At 36.4% G+C, this 21588-nt stretch overlaps 1 protein-coding gene across 8 annotated transcripts in view; it reads right to left on the bottom strand.

Annotated features, from left to right (window-relative positions):
* Window positions 1-3302: 3302 nt before the first annotated feature.
* KTN1 (kinectin 1) overlaps window positions 3303-21588 on the bottom strand; it is a 126751-nt gene continuing 108465 nt past the window's right edge. For 5 of the 8 annotated variants that reach the window (XM_082616740.1, XM_082616739.1, XM_082616743.1 and 2 more), the window contains 10 exons: window positions 18777-18857; window positions 17901-17990; window positions 17689-17781; window positions 16427-16498; window positions 16104-16187; window positions 15857-15940; window positions 13328-13411; window positions 11218-11310; window positions 10242-10362; window positions 3303-3787 (listed from right to left, as the gene is read on the bottom strand). In XM_082616740.1, coding sequence (XP_082472866.1) covers window positions 3783-3787; window positions 10242-10362; window positions 11218-11310; window positions 13328-13411; window positions 15857-15940; window positions 16104-16187; window positions 16427-16498; window positions 17689-17781; window positions 17901-17990; window positions 18777-18857 — 807 coding nt within the window. In that variant the 3' untranslated portion in view covers window positions 3303-3782. The remainder of the gene's footprint in view (window positions 3788-10241; window positions 10363-11217; window positions 11311-13327; window positions 13412-15856; window positions 15941-16103; window positions 16188-16426; window positions 16499-17688; window positions 17782-17900; window positions 17991-18776; window positions 18858-21588) is intronic. The other 3 variants (XM_082616742.1, XM_082616744.1, XM_082616746.1) reach the window with 1 other exon arrangement.

Genomic DNA, 21588 nt, shown 5'->3' with positions numbered 1-21588 from the left:
ACACACACACACATATATATGTGAATATATATAAGAATGAGCCAATAAGAGAAGCAAGCCAGAAGGCTTAAGTTGGAGGATGGGTTCCTCCAGTCAGTAGCTGTGAGACCTTGTTTAATTGTCCCCCCGTGCCTCAATTTCCTTATTTATAAAATGGAGATGTTGGTAAAAGCACCCTTTCAATAAATTCTGGTGAGGATTAAATGAGTTAACGCAAGTAAAGTGCTTTAAAAATGTCTGGCATGTGGTAGGTTGTATAAGTGATTATGTGTTAACTGTCATAATAGAATTCCACCAGTGAATATGAAATTGCCCAATTTCTGAGGAAAACACAAATGACAAAAACTGAGTCAAGAAAAAAGAGAAAAATCTATCAACCAGTTGGTAGGACAGCCTGGATTTGGCCTCATTTTCCCAAGCACGGTCTTTGTGCAGCACCTCCCTCTTCTCTTAAGCACAACCTGAGCAGATCCCACAGCTGTCCTGTAACTGCAGCTAATCCAAGTCCAGGTCAGTGTCACTGGCCTTAGTGGCAGCAACAGGGAGGAGGCTGTTTAACTCCTCTTTTGCCCTCCCTTCTCTGGGGACCCAGATGATGAATGGGGTCAAAAGACAAACATCTCTACTCAACCAAGGGTGCAAATGCAGCCCCCTTCTGGTGATCACTGTTCCTCCCGTACACACCATCTAGGACAGATCTCACAAGTGGCAGATGCCCATATACGATTCGTCCTGGGATGCAAGACATGTGAAAATCTGGTCCTGGCTCTAACCCTCTATGGGCAATACAGATGCCGCCCTCTTGCGGCTGGGGTGAACACTTACAAGGTGCTCAAGCCTTACACAGTGTCACTGACCTGCCAGAAATGTACTAGTTTTACTACACCAAACTGAAGGGTATAGCCTGCTTCTCAGGTATCCCGTCACTCCTCCCTTCCACATCTCTCCGTTCTTTCTAGGGATCAAGATGTCTGCTCTCAACTACAGTGGTCATTCTCCCTCCCTGTAGTCACTCCCCAAACTGAGAAATATTCTCAGGGCTTGCTTCCTGCCTCAATTGGCTGTTAACAGTGGCAAGAGGGGCCACTAGAGACTGAGGACACGGATGACCTCTCTTTTGATGCTCCCATCCTCTCCCAGTGATCTGCCTATAGGACACTGGGGAAGGGTAGATAGCTGGGGATGGATGAGACGAGTAGGCTAGTTTAGGCTTCCATCATTCAGGGTAACTAAGGAACTGGGGATACTTAACCTAGAGGGGAATGGACTTCAGAGAACATGGAGCTATCTTGGCATATTTGAACAATAACTGAATGGGAGTATGGTACACTTTTCCTATGTGATTCTGGAGTAAGGAAGTAGGACAAACTGATGTAACAGGAACACAACTTTCAATACCATAACTTAATAACCATTAACAATTACAATTGTACCTAATTGTGAACTTCCCGCCACTTCAGAGGCAAAAAGATGAACATGTATTTGGTTGGGATGTTGAGGGAGGGAACAGAAATTAATCAGAAATTAGACTGAGTCCTCAAAATCTCTTGCAATTTTTTTTTAATTCAAACATATAAGGAGGTTGAAAAATAATAGTTTTACACAGTTCTTCTGAGCAAGAATAGCAAGAAGGACTTCCCTGGTGGTGCAGTGGTTGGAAGTCTGCTTGCCAATGCAGGGGACACTGGTTCGAGCCCTGCTCCGGGAAGATCCCACATGCAATGGAGCAACTCCGTGTGCCACAGCTGCTGAGCCTGTGCTCTGGAGACCGCGGGCCACAACTGCTGAGGCCTGCGCACCTGGAGCCTGTGCTCCACGACGAGAGGCCACTGCAGTGAGAAGCCCATGCACCATAATGAAGAGTAGCCCCCGCTCACTGCAACTGAGAAAGCCTGCGTGCAGCAACGAAGACCCAATGCAGCCAAAAGTAAATTAATTTATATATTTAAAAAAAGAGAATAGCAAGAAGAGGTTTTAAGATGGAAAGTGGGATTTGTTTTTTTCAGAAGGCAGAGACATGAGTACCTTTATAGGCAACGGCAAAGGAAAAAGAGATGATGATGATATGGCATCTGGCTGGCCTTCAAACCAATTTCCCAGAGGTTTGCTGAAAGCAGCCAAGGCCTGGGGTAGCCCAAATTCCCAGGCCAGTTACCAATGGCCATGAGCAGCTTCTTCAGTTTCTCTCTATATACCTTAGAAATACTATTTGGTGCACGTGCTATGTGGTGAAGGCACCACTTTAGATAATCCTCAAGGTATAAAAATGAATTTCGGGAATTCCCTGGTGGTGCAGAGGTTAGGACTTGGCACTTTCACTGCCAGGCCTGGGTTCGATCCCTGGTCGGGGAACTAAGATCCCACAAGCCATGCAGTGTGGCCAAAAAAAATAAATAAAAAATAAAAATGAACTTCATCCATCCATTCATTCATTCATTTAAATATTTGAGCACAATTAAGTGTTAGGTACTTTCTCAGGGCTGGGGATAAAGCAAGGAACAAAAGAGATGGTTCCTGCCCTCCTGGAGCTTACTTTCTGGTAGGGAGGGGTATAGGGAATGACCAAGTATATACTGGAGGACTGTTAATGTTATAGACCAAGACAGGTAGGCGGATAGGGAGGCAGGGGGAATACTGGGTAGTCAAGACCTGATGAAAAAGGTGACATTTAAGCAGATTTCATGATGGTGAGGGAACCAGCCAAGACTGACACCCAAGAGAAGAGAGCTGTAGCAGAAAGAACAGAAAGTGGAAAGGCCCCATGGTAGAAGCATGGCTGAAACAGCAAGGAGGCCACCATATGGCATAGCAGGTACTTTAATACTCAGTGGCATAAGACATTTGTCAACGGTTATTTAGCATCTGAGCGCTCAGTGTTTTCAGCCAATTATTAAAAAAGAAAAAGAAAAAAAAGATAAAATATGTTATCAACATGTTCAAACAACAAAAAAGATAACATATGTAAACTGTAAAAGTGTCTGGTAAGAAGGAAACAAAAGAGTTAATCATTACTTAAAATAATAATAGTAATAGTAAAAATAAAGCAGAGCTCTTCTACCTGAAGCAGGGGTGGTAGGTCTGAAACCCTAAATACTTGCCCCATCCTTTCTATAACCCACACTACCTTCAGGACACAGTTTACATTGCAAAGAACCACAGAGAAGACCCAGAGCTCTAGTTAGAGAAGGTGTACAAGCAACAAACCTACCCTGTCTGAAGTTGCAATTAATGATTGTGTTCTAAATTATGTTGATCTAAGTGCTAATGAAATCTGTTAAAGCTCAACGAAAATCAAAACCAGCTTGAATAATAAGCATCCCTTTATTTGCTGACGTCATTACAAAAACCGATTACATTAGCAACAAAAAGTGATTTCTTGAGTTGAAGTCAGAGGCAGTTGCTCCCCAAAATGTTAAGTAAAACAGTGTACAACATCAGTATTAAAATGTTAAATTTTACATTGTCTTTACCACTTTTGATCTTCTGAACAATTTTATTGAGCAAAATAAGATAAAAGATTACATGTTTATTTTATTTTCAGGAATGTAAAGGTCTAATTATTCAAACAGTTTTTATTATAAAACTAAACTCTGAAGGTGTCTACAGAGTTGGCTTTTTTTCTCTCTCTTTAAATCAGTAGTCTAACAAGGATTAGAAAAGACAAAACTCTGTTCAGTGTTTCTGACAAAGTAGAAAGGGTGAAAACATAAATAAGGCTTTAATTTGGCAAAATATAATACAATGCCTTCTGTTATCCTTGAATGAACGGTTTCCCAATTACTTCACTCTGTAAAAGATCAGAAAGAAAGAAATTCATTTTAAAACAAAGAAACAAAAGGCAATCAGAAGACATCTGTCAAATACCAAAAGTACATATGCCATTTGATCTAGCATGGCCTTTTCAACTAAGATCAGAACAATTAATACTGATGGTAATGAAAAATAAGAGAAAAATCTCAGGATTCAGGAGCTTCTGAAGGTGGATTCTTAAATATGTGAACCAAAATCTCAGACCAAACTGAGAATAATATAGGGATTTAAAAATCCTATTTAGAAAACATTTAAGAGAACAACATTGGGAATCCATTTGTATTACTGTTCTACTCAAGAGACTGTAAAGCTAATAAGGTGAGTGAGCAGCACTGGAAAGAAACTGAAATTTACAACTCTCCACTGGCGAATAAATAATTTAAGCTTCAGACAGAGATTTTCTAAGGTCTTTTGAAGCTTTCCAAGTCAGATAAAATGACTAAAGAAATTAAACTGCAAAAGCCATTAAAGAGACTAAAAGGACTTAACCATATGCAACATGTGAAGTTTGACTGGATCCTGGTTTGGAAAAAATAGCTAAAAAGATATTTCGGGTATAAGTGGGGACACAAATATGGACTTTAAAATGGATGATATTATAGAGCTACTGTTTTGGTCTTTTTGGATGTGACAGTGATACTATGGATTTGTAAGAGAATGTCTTTGTTCATAAGAGATACATACTTAAGTGCTTAGGGGTAAAATGTCATATTATCTGAAAGTTACTTTCAAATGTGTTGACATCAACAAAATATGTATACACAAATAAAGAGATGAAGTAGCTGAAGGGTGTCAGTGTTATATATCCTTTCAACTTTTCATTAAGTGTGAAAATTTTCAAAATTAAAAAGTTGAGGGGAAAAGAAGAAAGTAGAAAGTTAAAAAGCAAAGTTATCATTGGCTATCATGCTCTCTAATTAAAACAAGATAACAGCTAATCAGAAAGTCTACAGAGCCCACTGGTACATTAAACTAAGAAGTGCTGTGTAAACACATTACACAATATTAAAACCTGATCCATATGACAGTCAAGTGTAAAGTGTAGAAATAAAAGCTAGCTTTTGTCTGAAACATTAACTCTTACCACTCCAATAGCACCAAAAAAGAACTTTTTCCTTTCAGAAACAAGAGAAAACTGTATCATGAAAGAATCTATTTGTTAAAGGGAGTAAGGAAGATACATATATACAAAACACATACACAAAATTTCACCTCAGTTTTTCCTGGATAACATCAAGAGCCTCTCCAATTCAATATTGACAAACCAAATTACCAACTTTAGGAAAAAGCCAGAACTGAAGGAAGAAACTATAAGAAGCTGGCAACAAAGGATTAGACAGAACGAGCAGAAAAGAAAGCCATGACAAGGATCAGAGCACACAGTGCCTGAATTAGGGAGAAGAAAAGTACAAATTAAGAGCACAGGGCCTAGGCCCAGACCACCTTAATTTAAATCCCAGCTCACCCAGTTACTAGCTGTGTGACTTTGGGCAACTTATAGAATTTCTTTGGGTCTGTTGTAAAGTGGGAATAAAAAAATAAGTAATAATCATCATCATCATCATCACCATCATCCCTACCTATCTACTGCATTGGGTTGTTGTGAAAATTTAAATGAATGACCATATGTTAGAAGCATGTTCATTCTTAGAGGCACATTCATGAAGTGTCAGCTGTTAAAATCATCAGCCTCCTTCCACATGATTCCACAAACAGGTTCCAAGGTAAAGGACCTGGGTGTTATAGTCTGAATGTTTGTGTCCCCCACATCCCCCGAAATTCCTATGTTGAGATTCTAACCCCCATGTAATGGTATATGGAAGTGGGGTCTTTAGGAGATTCCACTGCCATGAATGGGATTAGTGCCCTTTTAAAAAGGACCCCAGGGCCTCCCTGGTGGCGCAGTGGTTGAGAGTCCGCCTGCCGATGCAGGGGATACGGGTTCGTGCCCCGGTCTGGGAGGATCCCATATGCCGCGGAGCGGCTGGGCCCGTGAGCCATGGCCGCTGGGCCTGCGCGTCTGGAGCCTGTGCTCCGCAACGGGGGAGGCCACAGCAGTGAGAGGCCCGCATACCGCAAAAACAAAACAAAAAAAAAAAAAAAAAAAAAAGGACCCCAGAGAGCTCCCTTGCCCCTTTTGCCATGTGAGGACACAGCAAGAAGATGGCCATCTTTAATCCAGGAAGTGGGTCTCACCTGACAGAACCTACTGGTGCCTTGATCTTAGACTCCCCAGCCTCCAGAACAGTGAAAAATAAATGTCTGCTGCTTAAGCCACCCAGTGTATGGGGGTTTTGTTATAGCAGCCCAAACAGACTAAGACATGGGGTGATAAAGTTTTCTGATATAGTCGGACATACACTTGAACACTTAGAAGCCAGGCAGATATGAAACACAAGAAAAAGTAGATATCTGGAAACAAAAAAGTATACTACAAAATACTAGTGTTAACGATCCAAAGCTACAAAAAAATTTACCTTAATTAAAAGGGGGGTGGGCAGATGAAAGCCTTCTGTTTGGGGAGGTGGCAGGGGTGGGGAGAGAAGGATAGCAGATGAGCAGGAAGACTTCCAGAAGAAAAAAGGGTTAATGTTTTACAAATTAAGGGCGCAAGACAAATGCCCCTACAACTCAAAGAAAGGCTAAGTTCTGTGTATTAGTATTTCGAAAACTAAATTATTATACATCATCTCTCTCATTTTTGTCTTTTAAAAATAGCTTTTCTCTTACTGAAAATGTACAGCATTATCTTAAACAATTCATATGTACTTGTAGTATATACTAAAAGAAGTAAGATTCCTGGTAGGAAGGTAAATTGGTGCAGCCACTATGGAAAACAGTATGGAGGTTCTTCAAAAAACTAAAAATAGAGCTACCATATGGCAATCCCACTCCTGGTCATACAGCTGAAGAAAACTCTACTTAAAAACGATACATGCACCCCAATGTTCATAGCGGCACTATTTACAAGAGCCAAGACATGGAAGCAACCTAAGTGTCCATCAACAAGAAGACATAGTATATACATACAATGGAATATTACTTGGCCGTAAAAAAGAATGAAATAATGCCATTTGCAGCAACATGGATGCAACTAGAGATTATCATACTAAGTGAGGTAAGTCAGAAAGAGAAAGACAAATACCATATGATATCACTTATATGTGGAATCTAAAATATAACACAAATGAACTTATTTACAAAGCAGAAACAGACTCACAGACATAGAAAATAAACATGGTTATCAAAGGGGAAAGGGGGTTGGGGGAGGGATAAACTGGGAGTTTGAAATTAGCAGATACAAACTACTATATATAAAACAAGATAAACAACAAGATTCTACTGTATAGCACAGGGAACCTTATTCAATAAGGTTCAATATTCAATATATTGAATGTTCAATATCTTGTAATAAGCTATATGGAAAATATGAAAAAGAATATATATATGTATATGTGTATAACTAAATCACTTTGCTGTACACCAGAAACTAAAACATTGTAAATTAACTATGCTTCAATTAAAAAAAAACAACAACAGTAATAACGTATACCTAAATAAAGCAGGGAAGAAAAAAAGGAGATTCTTGACATCAGACATTAACCTATAAATTCTGATGATTAAGAAATCTGTATTTCCAATTTAATTATCTGGTAGTAACTTTAAAAGAGTTGACAAGAGGGAGAATACACTGAGCAAAAACGATGGCTGAAGTTAAAAACCTGAGGGTAACACAAACATTTAAAGGGCATAAAGAAGAGCTGTGGGAACCAAGAGATCCCTAAGGAGGGGCTGTCACCGTCAGTGCTGGCTAGAGCCTATGCAAGGAGAGAGTTCTCAAGTGCTGGTGAACCTCCAGCTTCATACAATCCATCTATGCTCCATGATACACTGCTGACCACTCAACCGCCCTTTCACTTGCCAAATTTGAAATTAAGTTCATCAGCTTACAAAAGAATGCTGAGTTATCTATCACTTAGGTGAGCGGCCTGCTAAACAACAGTTCACTTTCAGCTGTGTTGCCAGGGTATATGTATTTCTTTTAACAAATTACACACTACATTTTTACAAATTAGGAAGAAAAAAATCTGGAAAAATGAAAGTGTTACTACCAATGATCAGTGTAAGTCTCAAATTTAATATGATTAAGGCAAATGTGGAAACAGGCAAGCAAAAATGGTTCAGAACACATGTTTGAGAAGAAAAAGAAAATACTGAAGAACACTTTTGAGATGCTGGAGAGATACTACTGACAAGGTCTAAAGGCAAAGGGTAACAAGCCATCTTATAATTTTTTAGGTTCTCAGAAGCGAAACCCTTCCCTTAGAAAACAGAGGCCTAAGGACTGACCTCACCATATTTAGAATAATTCACAACTATTTTCAGTATCTTATATGCAAAAGATGATCCTGTATTAGCTCTAGCAATTAGGAAATCATTAATGAATGACCTCAGCAAAAACAGTTTCAACGGAATGGCAGAAAGAGAAGCCATTCTAGAGGAGATGGAGTAGTTAGTAGGCAAGAGACTGTGAGAATAGTTTCTTCTTTTAAGAATCTTTGTTAAACAGTGAAGTAAAAAAATTAGGGTGGTAATCTAAAGAAAGTACAAAGTTAAAATAATATATTTGAGCATTTTTCAAGACTGAACAGAAGCAGTGAGTGGAGAGGACTGAAGATGTGGACTTCAGGACTGAAGCAGGACTGAAAGATGTGGGAAGGAAAGTTGCCCTGGGAAGCAGGAAACGAGGTTATTTTCTAATTTGGGGAAGAGTGGTAAGGTGGCAGAAATTTAACTCTAGGCAACTGAGAGGTCAGCTTACCAAGGATAAAAGATTAAGGTATAATTCTTTTTGCTGACAGGTTATAAGAATGAGTTGGGTTTATTTGAAAAGTCTTCTTAGAGGTAACTGACCTGAAACAGCATTTTAAAGGAGAGTATATGCTAAGACAGGCCAGAAGACAATCATTCTACAAAAGTGAGACAGAATGACCCTGTAATCAAAATGGAGGTCCATCCCAACTTTTCCAGAGCACCTAACCTATCCCGAGGCCTTTGTATAACCTAAGAGTCTTAAGCTTGGGTTCTGAAAGGGACGATTCAGTGATGAGTTGCCCCCTGGCATTGCACAGGCCACCCTACTCATGTCCAGGACACCACGATTATTATAGAACAAACAGCTTCAAAAGAAGAATATCTAAAGTATTCAGTGCATATCAGAACACCCTAATTACCCAAGGCATTGTGACTTAAGTCATTCTTAAAACAGGTAAAACCCAGGAATCAAATCAATCAACATGCATTTCCAGGTAATATGGGCAATAAAATTTTATAGGTTGGTTTGTTTATCTTCAGTTAAGACTCTCACTTCAGGAGTTAAAAAATGGATTTCTTTGATTACCCACAGCAAACTTAAATAAAATCCAGCTTCCAATGTAAAGGAACTGTGATGACTTGATTTTCAGTTCAGCATCTTACCTCAGTAAAAACATCATAGTCACTTTATTTTACCAAGTCATTAAAAAAAAAATCACAAATATTTTATAAGAACTAAGATCAGGATAAACTAAAGAAACAGTTGCAGACATTATGGCAATGAACAAAACCTAGGTAAACAATTTATGAGTCTGTTCTGTAAAAAGGTCAAAAGAGGCAAAGAAAAAGGGTTTTTACATGAAAACACTAATTGGAAAAGATATGTTCACTGCAGCATTATTCACAATAGTCAAGATATGGAAACAACCTAAGTGTCCACCAATGAATGAATGGATAGAGAAGATGTGGTATGTATGTGTACACACACACACACACACACACACACACACACACACACACACAGTGAAATACTACTTGGCCATAAAAAAAGAAGGAAATCTTGCCATTTGCAACAACATGGTTAGAACTTGGAGGTATTATGCTAAGTAAAATAAGTCAGATGGAGAAAGACAATATGATTTCACTCATATGTGGAATCTAAAAAAAACAAAACAAACAGACAAAACAAAAACAAACTCATAAAAGAGAACAGCTTAGTAGTTACCAGAGGGGAAGGGAGTTGGAGGGTGGACAAAATGGGAAAAGCAAGTCAACTGTATGGTTATAGATGGTAACTAGTCTTGTGGTGGTGATCACCTTGCAGTGTACACATGTATAATGCTATACTCATGAAACTTACATATTAAAAAAAAAAAGATAAGGTATTTTTTTTCTCCTCCAAGCTACAAGACCAAAAAATATGTACAAGATGGAAATAAAACTCCAAGAAAGCTATAAAGCTGTCATTTGGAGGTTCTGAGAGAGATAAAGAGGGAATATTTCTACTAGGTTAACAAGAGTTCCTATATTTAAAGTAAATACACACTATACATACATTTACACACATACTATGTCAATTATCTATAGACAGACAGTAATACTTCAGTTATTCTTACCTAATACCTGATAGTGTTCTTTCTCCTTTGTGAGCTGTTGGTTTACTGCCTGAAGTAACTGCTGTAACTGTGTTACAGTCTGATTTAGACTTACAGACATTGTCTCCTTCTCAGAAGACTCCTAAAAAGAAGACGGAAGAGATGAAAAACCCTGAGCACAAGAAAAAGGCATTTGCAACCAAAACCGAAAATAGTTTATTGCTGTTTTAAACACAAACAAAAAAATCTGAAAGATATGAAAATTGACAATAAAAACCATATAGAGCAATAGTGTTTGCTACCTAGCATTGCAAGTTAGTTTGCATCAAAGAAAGTTATGTTATAAATGTTGTCACTAGGTTACAAATGGAAAACTCTAGAATCAACGAATATCAGATATAAATCCATTTCTCCTTTCAGAAAAAAAACTGCGAGGAACCAAAGGAGAGTACATTCATAACAACAGAAAAATAACAGTTAACATATATTGAGCTCTTACTAAACTTGAGGCACTGTTTTAAGTGTTACCCACTATTCTAAGTGTTTTATATAGTAATTCATTTATTCCCTTCAACAATCCTACAAGATAGGTACTAATATCATTGCCTTTTACAGATGGAGCAACTAAAGCACAGAGAGGATAAAGAGTTTCCCCTTAAGTCAGTCACACAGCTACTGAATAGTAGAACCAGGATTCAACACAAGCAGCAGAGTCTACATTCTTCAGCAGTACACCATAATACTTTCCACCACAAACCTAAATATTAACATAATATTTCACCAAGCTAAAGTGAAAACAAACATTAATAAGAACACTGCATTTCAGATAAGACACCTCAAAGAAAAAACAACCTTGAGTTAAGAATGCAACATAATTGATAGAAGCACATTAAAAAGGCATTTTTTTTAGGCAGAGGTGGATCCTGTACATTTTTTATTCTTCACATAATTTACAAGGTAATTAGCCCAGAGATTTGGAGCTAAAGAAAATGCATACCGTTTCTGGGGAAACATCACTATTCTCAATAACAGTAGTGTCTCCAGCAGCTTTTACTATTTTTGACTGGATAAGATCCAGTGACTGTTGAGCCTGTGAGGAAAGCAATATGGAGCCTCTGAATAATACAACTGATAAATAAATATATACAAGAAAAAAATGAGTGATTTTCTTACACTCATTATACTTTGTACAAACTAAAGCTCTTCTCAAAATACAACGTAAAGCCAACCTGTTCAGTTTTTTCCCCAAAATCAAATAGTTTTCTCCCCCACCAGATTATAAAAACACACACTCACCATTTTAAAAAGTTCAAACAATGCAGAAAATGTATAAAGAAATTAAAAGCAGAAATAAACACAGTGATATTTAGGTTAACATTAGTCTATATCAGAGGTCAGCCAAATCTAGCCACACACAGCCTGTTTTTGTAGAGCTCACAAGCTAAGAATGGTCTTTACACTTTTTAAGAGTTGTGCTAGACTTTAACAAAGAGTATATGAAAGAAACTATAGGTGGCCCACAAATCCTAAAACAGTTTGTGAGTTTGCTGACTCCTAGTCTAGATCCCTCTTGAGTGCATATATGTCCTAACAGAAAATTGGTAGAAAATGTTCTATAAATGGGCTTTTAACATTCATGCTATTTGACGAAGCATTTTATCTTTTTACATGTCAATAAATATTTATGGGCATTTCCAATTAAGAGTTGCACAGTATTTCTATTACACAGATATGGTGCAGTTCACTTTCAACTACTGTTGCCATTTTATGCCAAATAACATGGCATATCCACATCTTTGAGCACCTGTTTAATATCCTTAAAGTACCTTCTGAGAAAATAAATTGCTAGGCTAAAACTGCAAGTTTTATATTTTGTCCAGTGATCAAACATTCACGTTATCAAAATATAAATCAGATTGCTCAATCTTGACAATGTATCATATATCTAAGTCAGAGCTCTGAAACTTTTTTTTTATAATTCACATTCTTAATTTATTTTCATTCACAAAACAGCCCTTGTAAATGCCATTTTATAGAAGATAAACTTGAGACTTGCAAAGATCAAATAATTGCCCCATGGTCACACAGCTCAGAAGTGGTAGCAGTAGGATTCAAACCTAATGAAACTCTTTAAGTTCACATTTTATCTACTGGTGACAACGTCAAAGTAATCTGAAGCAACTCTAGATTCCTAGACTTTTGCATAACAATTATGATATAAAATACAGACCCAACAGAAATATTTCTTTCAACCTTTAAAAGAGTGGCGAATTTAATTGTTTTGCTAATGACTAGATCTCCTATAAACACAATCTTAGCTCTAAAGCAGCTTTGATAAAAGCATTTATGAATTACACTATTAAAAATCTCAAAACAGAATTACAAATAACTTGTCAACCTAACACAAAGAATAAAAAATGTAATCCTAAAAATCACCCATCTACATATGAGATTAAGAAAAACATATTTCTACAAAGAAATAAAGGAACGAATTTCTGAAACATCAGAGGTCTATATATACTTCACATTCATGAAGATCAAAAGAAACATACTTTGAAAATGACTATATAAGCAAATCCCAATAAAAAATATATAGATGTAACTTTTTTTTTTTTTTTTTTTTTTTTTGCGGTACACGGGCCTCTCACTGTTGTGGCCTCTCCCGTTGCGGAGCACAGGCTCCAGACGCGCAGGCTCAGCGGCCATGGCTCACGGGCCCAGCCGCTCCGCGGCATGTGGGATCTTCCCGGACCGGGGCACGAACCCGTGTCCCCTGCATCGGCAGGCGGACTCTCAACGACTGCGCCACCAAGGAAGCCCAGATGTAACCAATTTTAAGAGTCATATCAACTGCATTCAAAATTTAATCTACACTTTACAAAGCAATTAATTATATAAATATGATGAAATGAAGACGCGAATTAAGAATGGAAAAACAAGCCAAAAAGTCTAGTTCCAAATATGTAACTGTATAACAGCTTAAATTTATAAACAAATTAATGTAATGATGCAAAAGAATGAATCCAGGGTTAGCAGTATGTCTGCTTAAGATTCAAGGTACAACATAATATGATAATATGGCATCTTCAGGGCAAGCAGTGTCATACCTTATGCAAGTCACCAGCTACCTTCTGTCTTTCACTTTGTTCAGTTCTAAGTTTTGCAAGTGTTTCATTTAACTGCTTCTTTAACTGTAAAAATACAGGAACACCACAATTAATTCACATCCTTCTTTGATTCCTTCTTTGATTATGCTGAGACCTCTAGGACTGAAGAATGAATGAGAAAGAATGGGATCGCTAACAGTTATTATGCACAGTGGATTAGCCAATATGCTGCACCAGATGTACAGAAAAGCTAAGAAGCGGAGGTCCCAATCTGTAAAGCTAAACGTAAGAAAAGCTACAGAAACGAACTAGAGTTGAGAGTAGAAAACTGCAAATATAAAAACAAAACCATCAAATTCCAATAGATTACTTTTTTAAAGTATTACTATTCACTATTCATAGGGCAGTTCATTCACATTTATTTCAAATTAAAAGGCAAGTCATAAGGAATTTTACTAGTTTTTAAATGTTTAAAGGCTTTCTTAACCTATATAGCTCAGTTAAGAAGAATCAATTGTGTGATATTTAAAAAAAAACATTGAACAGAAGATTACAAATCCAGTAAAATGAAATCTTCAAAAATTTAAATGTCACTCATCCTTTAAGATGTCACTAGAAAGATGAGTGAAGACCACACTGGCCTAACTATACCAACAAGACATGTCTTAATATATACATCTCAACCAACTGGTTGAAACAGTTATAAAGCTTTATTAAACTCTAGAGCTAATACGTGATGACTGTTCTCTTAGTAACTATTCTGATTACATAAGAATGAGGGAAATGGACTCACTGACAAAAGATAACTTTTTCTTATTAAACTCATCAAGTTAATTATGTCTCTCACCCACAGGCACAGCATTCCAAACAGTTCTGGAAACCCAAAAGGGGGAAATATAAGACACTGACATTTCAAACACGTAGAGAGAATTAGTGCAGGACATTCCATTTGGAAATTTTATTTTGGGAACTCTATTTATCCCGAATGCTTCAGTTCTTGCTCCTTTACTTAACTCTGATTTCACACATCAGAGAGGTTATTCTTTTGGCCCAGGAACACACAATGTATAAGCAATCAAAATTATTTTAATATATCTTAAAATGTGGCAACAGTTACGCTGAGCAAAAAGCAAACAGGAAGATTAAAATGAAGACTGCAAAGTCAAGACAAAAAAATTTTAAATATCACTCAAAATGACCTCTTGACAGAAGTAAAGGGTCAAAATGTACAAAGAGAGCATCAGACTGAATGGAGACTCAACCATAATCCTATGGGTTTGATGCTGCACTGGAGTCAGCCACCAAGCATCAAAGTTAAAAGTAGAATCTCCAACAATTGTAGGTAGAAGTGGTTTTTTAAAAAACACATTACAGGATAAGCATATCACTTAAAGCTGTTGCATATCACAGTACCAATCTGTGCAATGTATAGCAAACGTATGCATAAAACCTTAATTGAATTATTCCGACACTGCAGTGGGAATGATTCAATTAAGGTAAAATAAAGGTAAATTTTATTTCAAAAATAGAAAGGGGCGTGTGTGCGTGTGTGTGTGTGTGTGTCGGGGTGGGGACTCTGTGTACATTTCATAGAGAGCTCTACTCTGAAAACTGATTCCCATAAATCACTGCTATAACACTGCTTAACATGAATGAGTTAAGAAATTCTCTTTGGTACATACAGTAGTTCTAAAAAGAAAATTCCAAACTTGGCAGCGTTAACTTATAGTAAGGAGAAAACTGACTTACTGCAATTGTACTAGAGTTCATTCAAGTACTTTAAAAAAATCTAATCATATTCTTAATTTTTAAAAGTCACAGATAGACATAATGATTACTGTTTCAAACATACAATAAGATAGTCATGTTTATCTAAAAAACAAGCCTGTCTCAATCAGTGTAAATTTTCAGAAAATTTAAGAATGGGAATACAGGGTACTCTGTCTTTATACAACATTTAACTAACTTTCAGTCTGTAGTTTTCAGATTATTATGCTCTGAATGATATGATGATGATAAAGAATTCCACAGGCTTTTTGTTATCTATAATGTGTAGAAAGGCCAGTTAAAATAAGAAGCTACATTGGATTGTTGCCCTTGAATGAAGAATATGTATCTTCCACCTTCAAGAATCTCCTTCCAGGTCAGAAAATAAGAGGCCCAGTTAACTATGGTAACTCTGAGAAGAGAATCTTTGCAACTCAGCCAATCTTTGTCTCTTTGTTTCATTTCTTTATTCACTGAAAATAATGCTGTTGAAGAAATTTGGTTTTATAAAACACAGAAAATTTTGAAAAAGAGTTGCAAGCCAAACATGCCATTGTTAGGAGCTAAGAAAAGAAGGATCATCTTAGGAATCAAGAAAAGACAGACCATCTTGAGTCATCAGAATATGAAGATTATCTTAAACTTATAAAAATGCCAAGCTAAAGGTGTTAGCAAGGAGAAAAAGTCTGGATGGTTTCTCCACATGTCAACACAAATGTTTTCAGAGCCTACTTGATACCCCGTGGAGAACAAGCTTCTTACCAAATTTAGCTCTTCATTCTGTCTTACTGCTTCAGAATATGAATCATCAAGTTTTTTCTGCAATTCAGTCAACAGATCTTTCAGCTGCAATGAAGTTTAGAGTTTAAGATTGATTTCCTTATGATATCCCATGTTTGTATGCTACTTGGAAGCTCTGCCAGAAACAACTTACACTGAAATATTTTATCACTCTGTTATAAATTTAACTTAAATTGAGAAGGTTGAAAAAAATTCTATCGTTAAGTACCTCTCTGACTTCCGTAACATAGGTAGATCGTTCCATTTCTGCCTTCTCTAGCTCCATTTCCAAATGCTCTCGTTCTCTTCTCAGCTAGCAGTGCAACAAAGAAGGAAAAGTTAAGAGACATATTTAAGAGGCCTCCCTACAATGAAAAGTTATGACACTTATGAATATAAAACTATACTATCTGAAACACTACCCAAGATATTCTTAAAGGCATAACAACTACATCATAAGACAAAAGAAATCTTAAAACACAGCTTGTAAGACAATCCTTAATGCTAAAAAATGAGTCCATAGGTTACAAGTCAAATGGTGAGATAACATACATTTTCAATATCTTTATTTTCTCTTCTTAATCGCTCTAGCTCTTGTTCCGAAGATGTGAATGACAATTGCATCTGAAATGTGAAATAATTACATGATCAAGTTAAACCACCAAGGATACAGAGGCTTTTCTATCTTGTAGAATTTTAATCAATTAGACACGTCAGAGTTTTTTTTTAATGTATCTCACTTAAAGCCATAACTGAATTTTAAAAGATCTTAAAAATTACAGTGTCACATTTAACTTCATTTAAACTGTGGTCAAAACCTACCCCATTTGCATGGTATTATATTAGGTCCAGTTAATTGTTAATTAACTGTAATTAACAATAATCAGCTGTACTTAATCTCCAAATGCATTAATATAGAATACCATCAGCAACCCTAGATTCTGCACAGGTCAGCCCAGGAAAACAAGTGAGCAAGAGATGGCACTCTTTACCACACCCAAGTACTACTACGCCATTCTATATGAGCATCCAAGATACCAGATTTTGGTATCTGTGGAGACTCCTGGAACTAATTCCTTGATGGATATGGAGGGACAACTGTAAACAGAAGAAAAACTAAGACTACATAATAATATTTAAGTCCCATGAACAGAAGAAGGACTTACTTTTTCTTGAATACTATTATCATGAGTCACATATCTGTGTTTTAAAACTTATTGTGAACACCAAATTCTTTGCCTTATGTTATCACATTGTGGTTCTTTAACTTCCAAAGCACTCTGCACTCTGTATCATTACTCTTTTTTTTTTTTTGCGGTGCGCGGGCCTCTCACTGTTGTGGCCTCTCCCTCTGTGGAGCACAGGCTCCAGACGCACAGGCTCCAGACGCGCAGGCTCAGCGGCCATGGCTCATGGGCCCAGACGCTCCGCGGCATGTGGGATCTTCCCAGACCGGGGCACAAACCCGTGTCCCCTGCATCGGCAGGCGGACTCTTAACCACTGCGCCACCAGGGAAGCCCTGTATCATTACTCTTTAGTCGTACTCTAAACCAGTGAGTCTCAAGCGTCAGTGGGCAACAGAATCATTCGGGGGGCTCTTTAAAACACAGACTGCTGACCCCACAGCTTCACATTCAGTAAGCCTTGGGGGGGCCCAAACAATGTGCGTCTCTAACAAGTTCCCACGTGCCGCTGACGCTGCTCATCCAGGGCCCGCACTGTGAGAACCACTACTCTAAGCTTTTTTTTTTTTTTTAAATCGTTCACACATCCCTTTTATTTTTTTCCCCCTAAGCTCTTCTTTTTTAAATACCTGTTTAATAGTCTTTTGTGATTCATCGACCTTAACTTTCCATTTATTCTCTTCTTGCTCCACACTTCTCTGTAGTTTCTGTAAAATTCCTTCCTATAAACAAAAGTATAGTTGTTATGAAAAATTCATGTTCTAATACCAAGATAAACTATTTAAGCAACTAAGTAATGTTAATAATTATTTTAAAATGTAGGTTAAAAATCATTTCCTACCGTTTCTGCAAGGACGGATTTGTATTTTTCACACTCTAGCTGTAACAATGTGTGCATTTCATCAGCTTCTTTCAACTTGTGCTCTAAAACCTGCAAACAATAAAATAAAGAAAAATTCTCTAGTTTAGTTTTACCAGAAAGTTTTGTGCTTCACGTTTGTTTCAGTACTTAATGGTATATTATATAAATGGTTTCTGTTTTATTATTAATCACTACATTTCAACCTTCTTAAGTAACAATGAAGTTCAATTACCTTTTTGGTCATTTGATTTTCCTAATAAAACTCTTAGAGTCTGTTTAATACAAAAATATATCACACAATTTTGTAACAAATAGGCTTGTCACTCTTTAGTGAGACAGTAAAATCAAAGCAGATCCACATGTGAAGTAAGGTCACAATGCCATGGGAAAGAGGGTTTTATTCATGCCACTTGAGAGACAAAAAAAGTTAATCTCCCAAATTTCAGTAGTCAAGGATAAAAATACATCTAGGCTCTGAATGCTCCTGAATAATGTATTTGGGGATATATTAGCAAACCAGTCAGTTTCTACCTATCAACTGATCTTTACTTTCTAAACCCAAGCTAAAAAGAGAGCAACAGACAGTTAAATATTCAGTTTTAGAAATGACTAAGATAACAGAGTTAAAGGAACGAGAAACATCAGCTTTGTGCACAAATCAAACACAAGGCAGACTTGATAGCATTTCCACCAAAATGTACACAAAATGAAACCACCTTCTTATACTTTCTGAAAAGATCACTATTCTACTCATAATATAGCCTTTATCTTTCCCAAACTTATAAAGACAAATTCTGATTTACTTCTTTTTTCTATGTTTCTTTAAAATATAAATACTTCACCTCATGAACTAACCTTAACCTCTTCTGAATCTGAAGTTCCAGCCACACATTCTTTTGCCCTCTTTTCAAATCCATGCAACCATTCACTATAACTCTGTGGAGAAGAAAAGTCAAAACAACCAATTTCAAACAATACCTAAATGAAATAAGTAAAGTATTTTAAATAACCAAATTAGAAGATTATAAAAGAAATCTATATAGACAAACACCATCCCTCTGGAAATTTCAAAGAAGAACAGAATTGTTACATAAGTTGTATGTGACCCAGCCTTGAAAATAAACACTAAAAATATGCCTATGTACTACCAAAAAATCAAATCTAAATTTATTTACATATCCTAGGATATGTGCAACTGAATTCTGGACATACAGGTAGAAAATCTAGGCTCAAACCAGCCTCTACCACTTACTAGTGCTAGGACTAATAGATTCAATATTTAAGACAGAGAAAGCCTAGAATGAATAATTTTTCAAAACTTTTTTTCAGGTGAACCAGTTCTCAAAAACTGAGTTCATAAACTAAAAGTTCAATTGAGATACTCTAGTCAGAAGATTTCAGATTCTGTGAAGGTGCTCCAGGGATTGTGAAAATACTTCAAAATAAATATGTATTATGAAGCATTTTTTAAATCATAATGAGAAATAACAATACACAAACATTTGTGTGTTTAAAACCAACAAAAATTATATTTGTACTGAAAGGTCAGCTGATGCAAACACAAGGCATTATAGTTTTAGTCATTATTCCAAATTTCAGAATAAATTATTCTAGATTTTTCATGCTTCCTGTCTGAATTTTAAACTCTGATAAAGAGTATTTGTTAGATACTTTAAAGATAATTTCCTCTTATTCCTCTTTTAAGTCTTTGGTTTAGTTTAATTCAAGACAAAAACAACACACATGAAATTTCTATTAATTGCTCTAATTAAATATTTTACTTATGTGGCTGAATCAGTATTCTCTGGCTGAATCAGGATTCTCTATACTCTATCAAATAAAAAACAAAGAAAACTGGATGCTGAGATCACCCTGTAGTACAATACCCCGTAGTACATATTAGTCAAAAAAGCCTCTCCATTTAAAAACAAAATTACATTCTCACATCATAAATTTGAATGATGACAAAATGATACTATTAAAATCCTACTGAGCTTCAAATACTGGGATTCAATATAAATTAAATTCAGATTTAGATGCTTAAAGTATGTAAGCCTCTCTTCAATCCAGGTCATATAGTTTAGATCACTCCTCTATTGATTTTCTTAGCAAAAAAGCAATAGAAAACAGTTTAAAAAAATTACTTCATGTATAAAAGCCCTTTTATATCTACTGACTATATTAACTTAATATTAAATTTAATTATTATCTTAAGGTAAATAGTTTATTATCCATCATATCTCTAAAAATTTAAAATGCTAGACCCTAGGTAGCACACAAAAAGCTTAATATATTTCTTAAATACAGACTACATGCAGAAGTATTCAACTTTTAACAAGTGGATGAACAAAAGCCAAATATCATCATTCATGTCTTATGGTGATTTATAAATATTTATAGTGTCAAAAAGGTTTGGTGGTTGAAGGTGGGTAATATTGCTGTTAAGAATGAATTTGTTACATTAAAAAGAATTTTTAATTCTGGTGATCTTATACAATCTTTAAAGAAGAAAAACACAAATTATTAACTCTTTAGGCTCATAAAATACTGCCAAATAAATCCTGCAATTCTATTTCCACTAATAAAATATAAAGTAGGAATAAAGAAATAAAAATGGCTTATGGCCACAAAGGAAAAAATATGAAGTATATGAAGAGCAACCCTTTCTCCTAGGTTCAATGTAAGAACAGCACTAGAACTGACAATTTATTCATATTGCCCAGCACAAGTTATTTCATCAGCTCAACCCGTATCTACTAAGCTGATCAAACCTGAATATATCCTCAACAGTTACAACAGAAACAAAAGAATTTTTGCTTCTTGTGCAAGTGAGACGCAGATGATACGTAGATAAAACCGAAGAGAGCAAGCAGCTAACTCAGACTGCACAGAGAACAGGCCATGACGTTTACTTACATCACACCTGGCACCTACAGCCCTCTCCTTGAGAAATACCCTGATTCCAAGTTTGGGGCAGGAAGTGTACACAATAAATCAGGAACAACTTGTCACACCACAAAGCAAAGAAGCTACCAAAGTTTAGCAGTGCTGTGTCAAAAGGATTTGGTAGCCAGCCTAAATAAGCTCCAACAGGCCGAAGAAGCAAAAGCAGACACGATGGACCTCCTAATGGAAGTACACAACACTGCCCATGAAGTAGTCTTGCCTCTACCCATCCTACCCCTGAAGTGTTGAGCCTCATCAGGCCTCCACTGACTACCAATTTATGGGATACACAAAGGACAGAGGAACATACTGCCATTACTGGGATGCAGTCAGCTAAATCCAGACTGGGAAACTGCATATGAAACTACTACATTCCAACAACAAAAAAAAAAGGGTGGGCGAGGGGGTGTGCTGACAAATAAAAGGGAACCCATGGAATAAAGATGATCCAAAAGACGTCTTAAATCAATCATAGGTTGACCTTATTTGAGTCCTGACTAAAACAAACTACAATAAGTAGTTAAGATACTTATTGTAGTCCACCTACATACTAGATACAAGATACATACATACTACATACAAGATACTCCACCACTGAGTATCTTGTAGTCCAAGATACTCAATGTAGTCCATTGAGTTAGCTTCTAACTCAATGTATTCTAACTCAATGTATTTTAATGTATTCATTAAAATACATTATATGACAACTGAAAAAATCCAA

This window comes from Mesoplodon mirus (assembly GCF_964341445.2).
Source record: "Mesoplodon mirus genome assembly, chromosome: 4".
Lineage (NCBI taxonomy): Eukaryota > Metazoa > Chordata > Mammalia > Artiodactyla > Ziphiidae > Mesoplodon > Mesoplodon mirus.
This window is presented reverse-complemented; position numbering and strand designations above follow the sequence as displayed.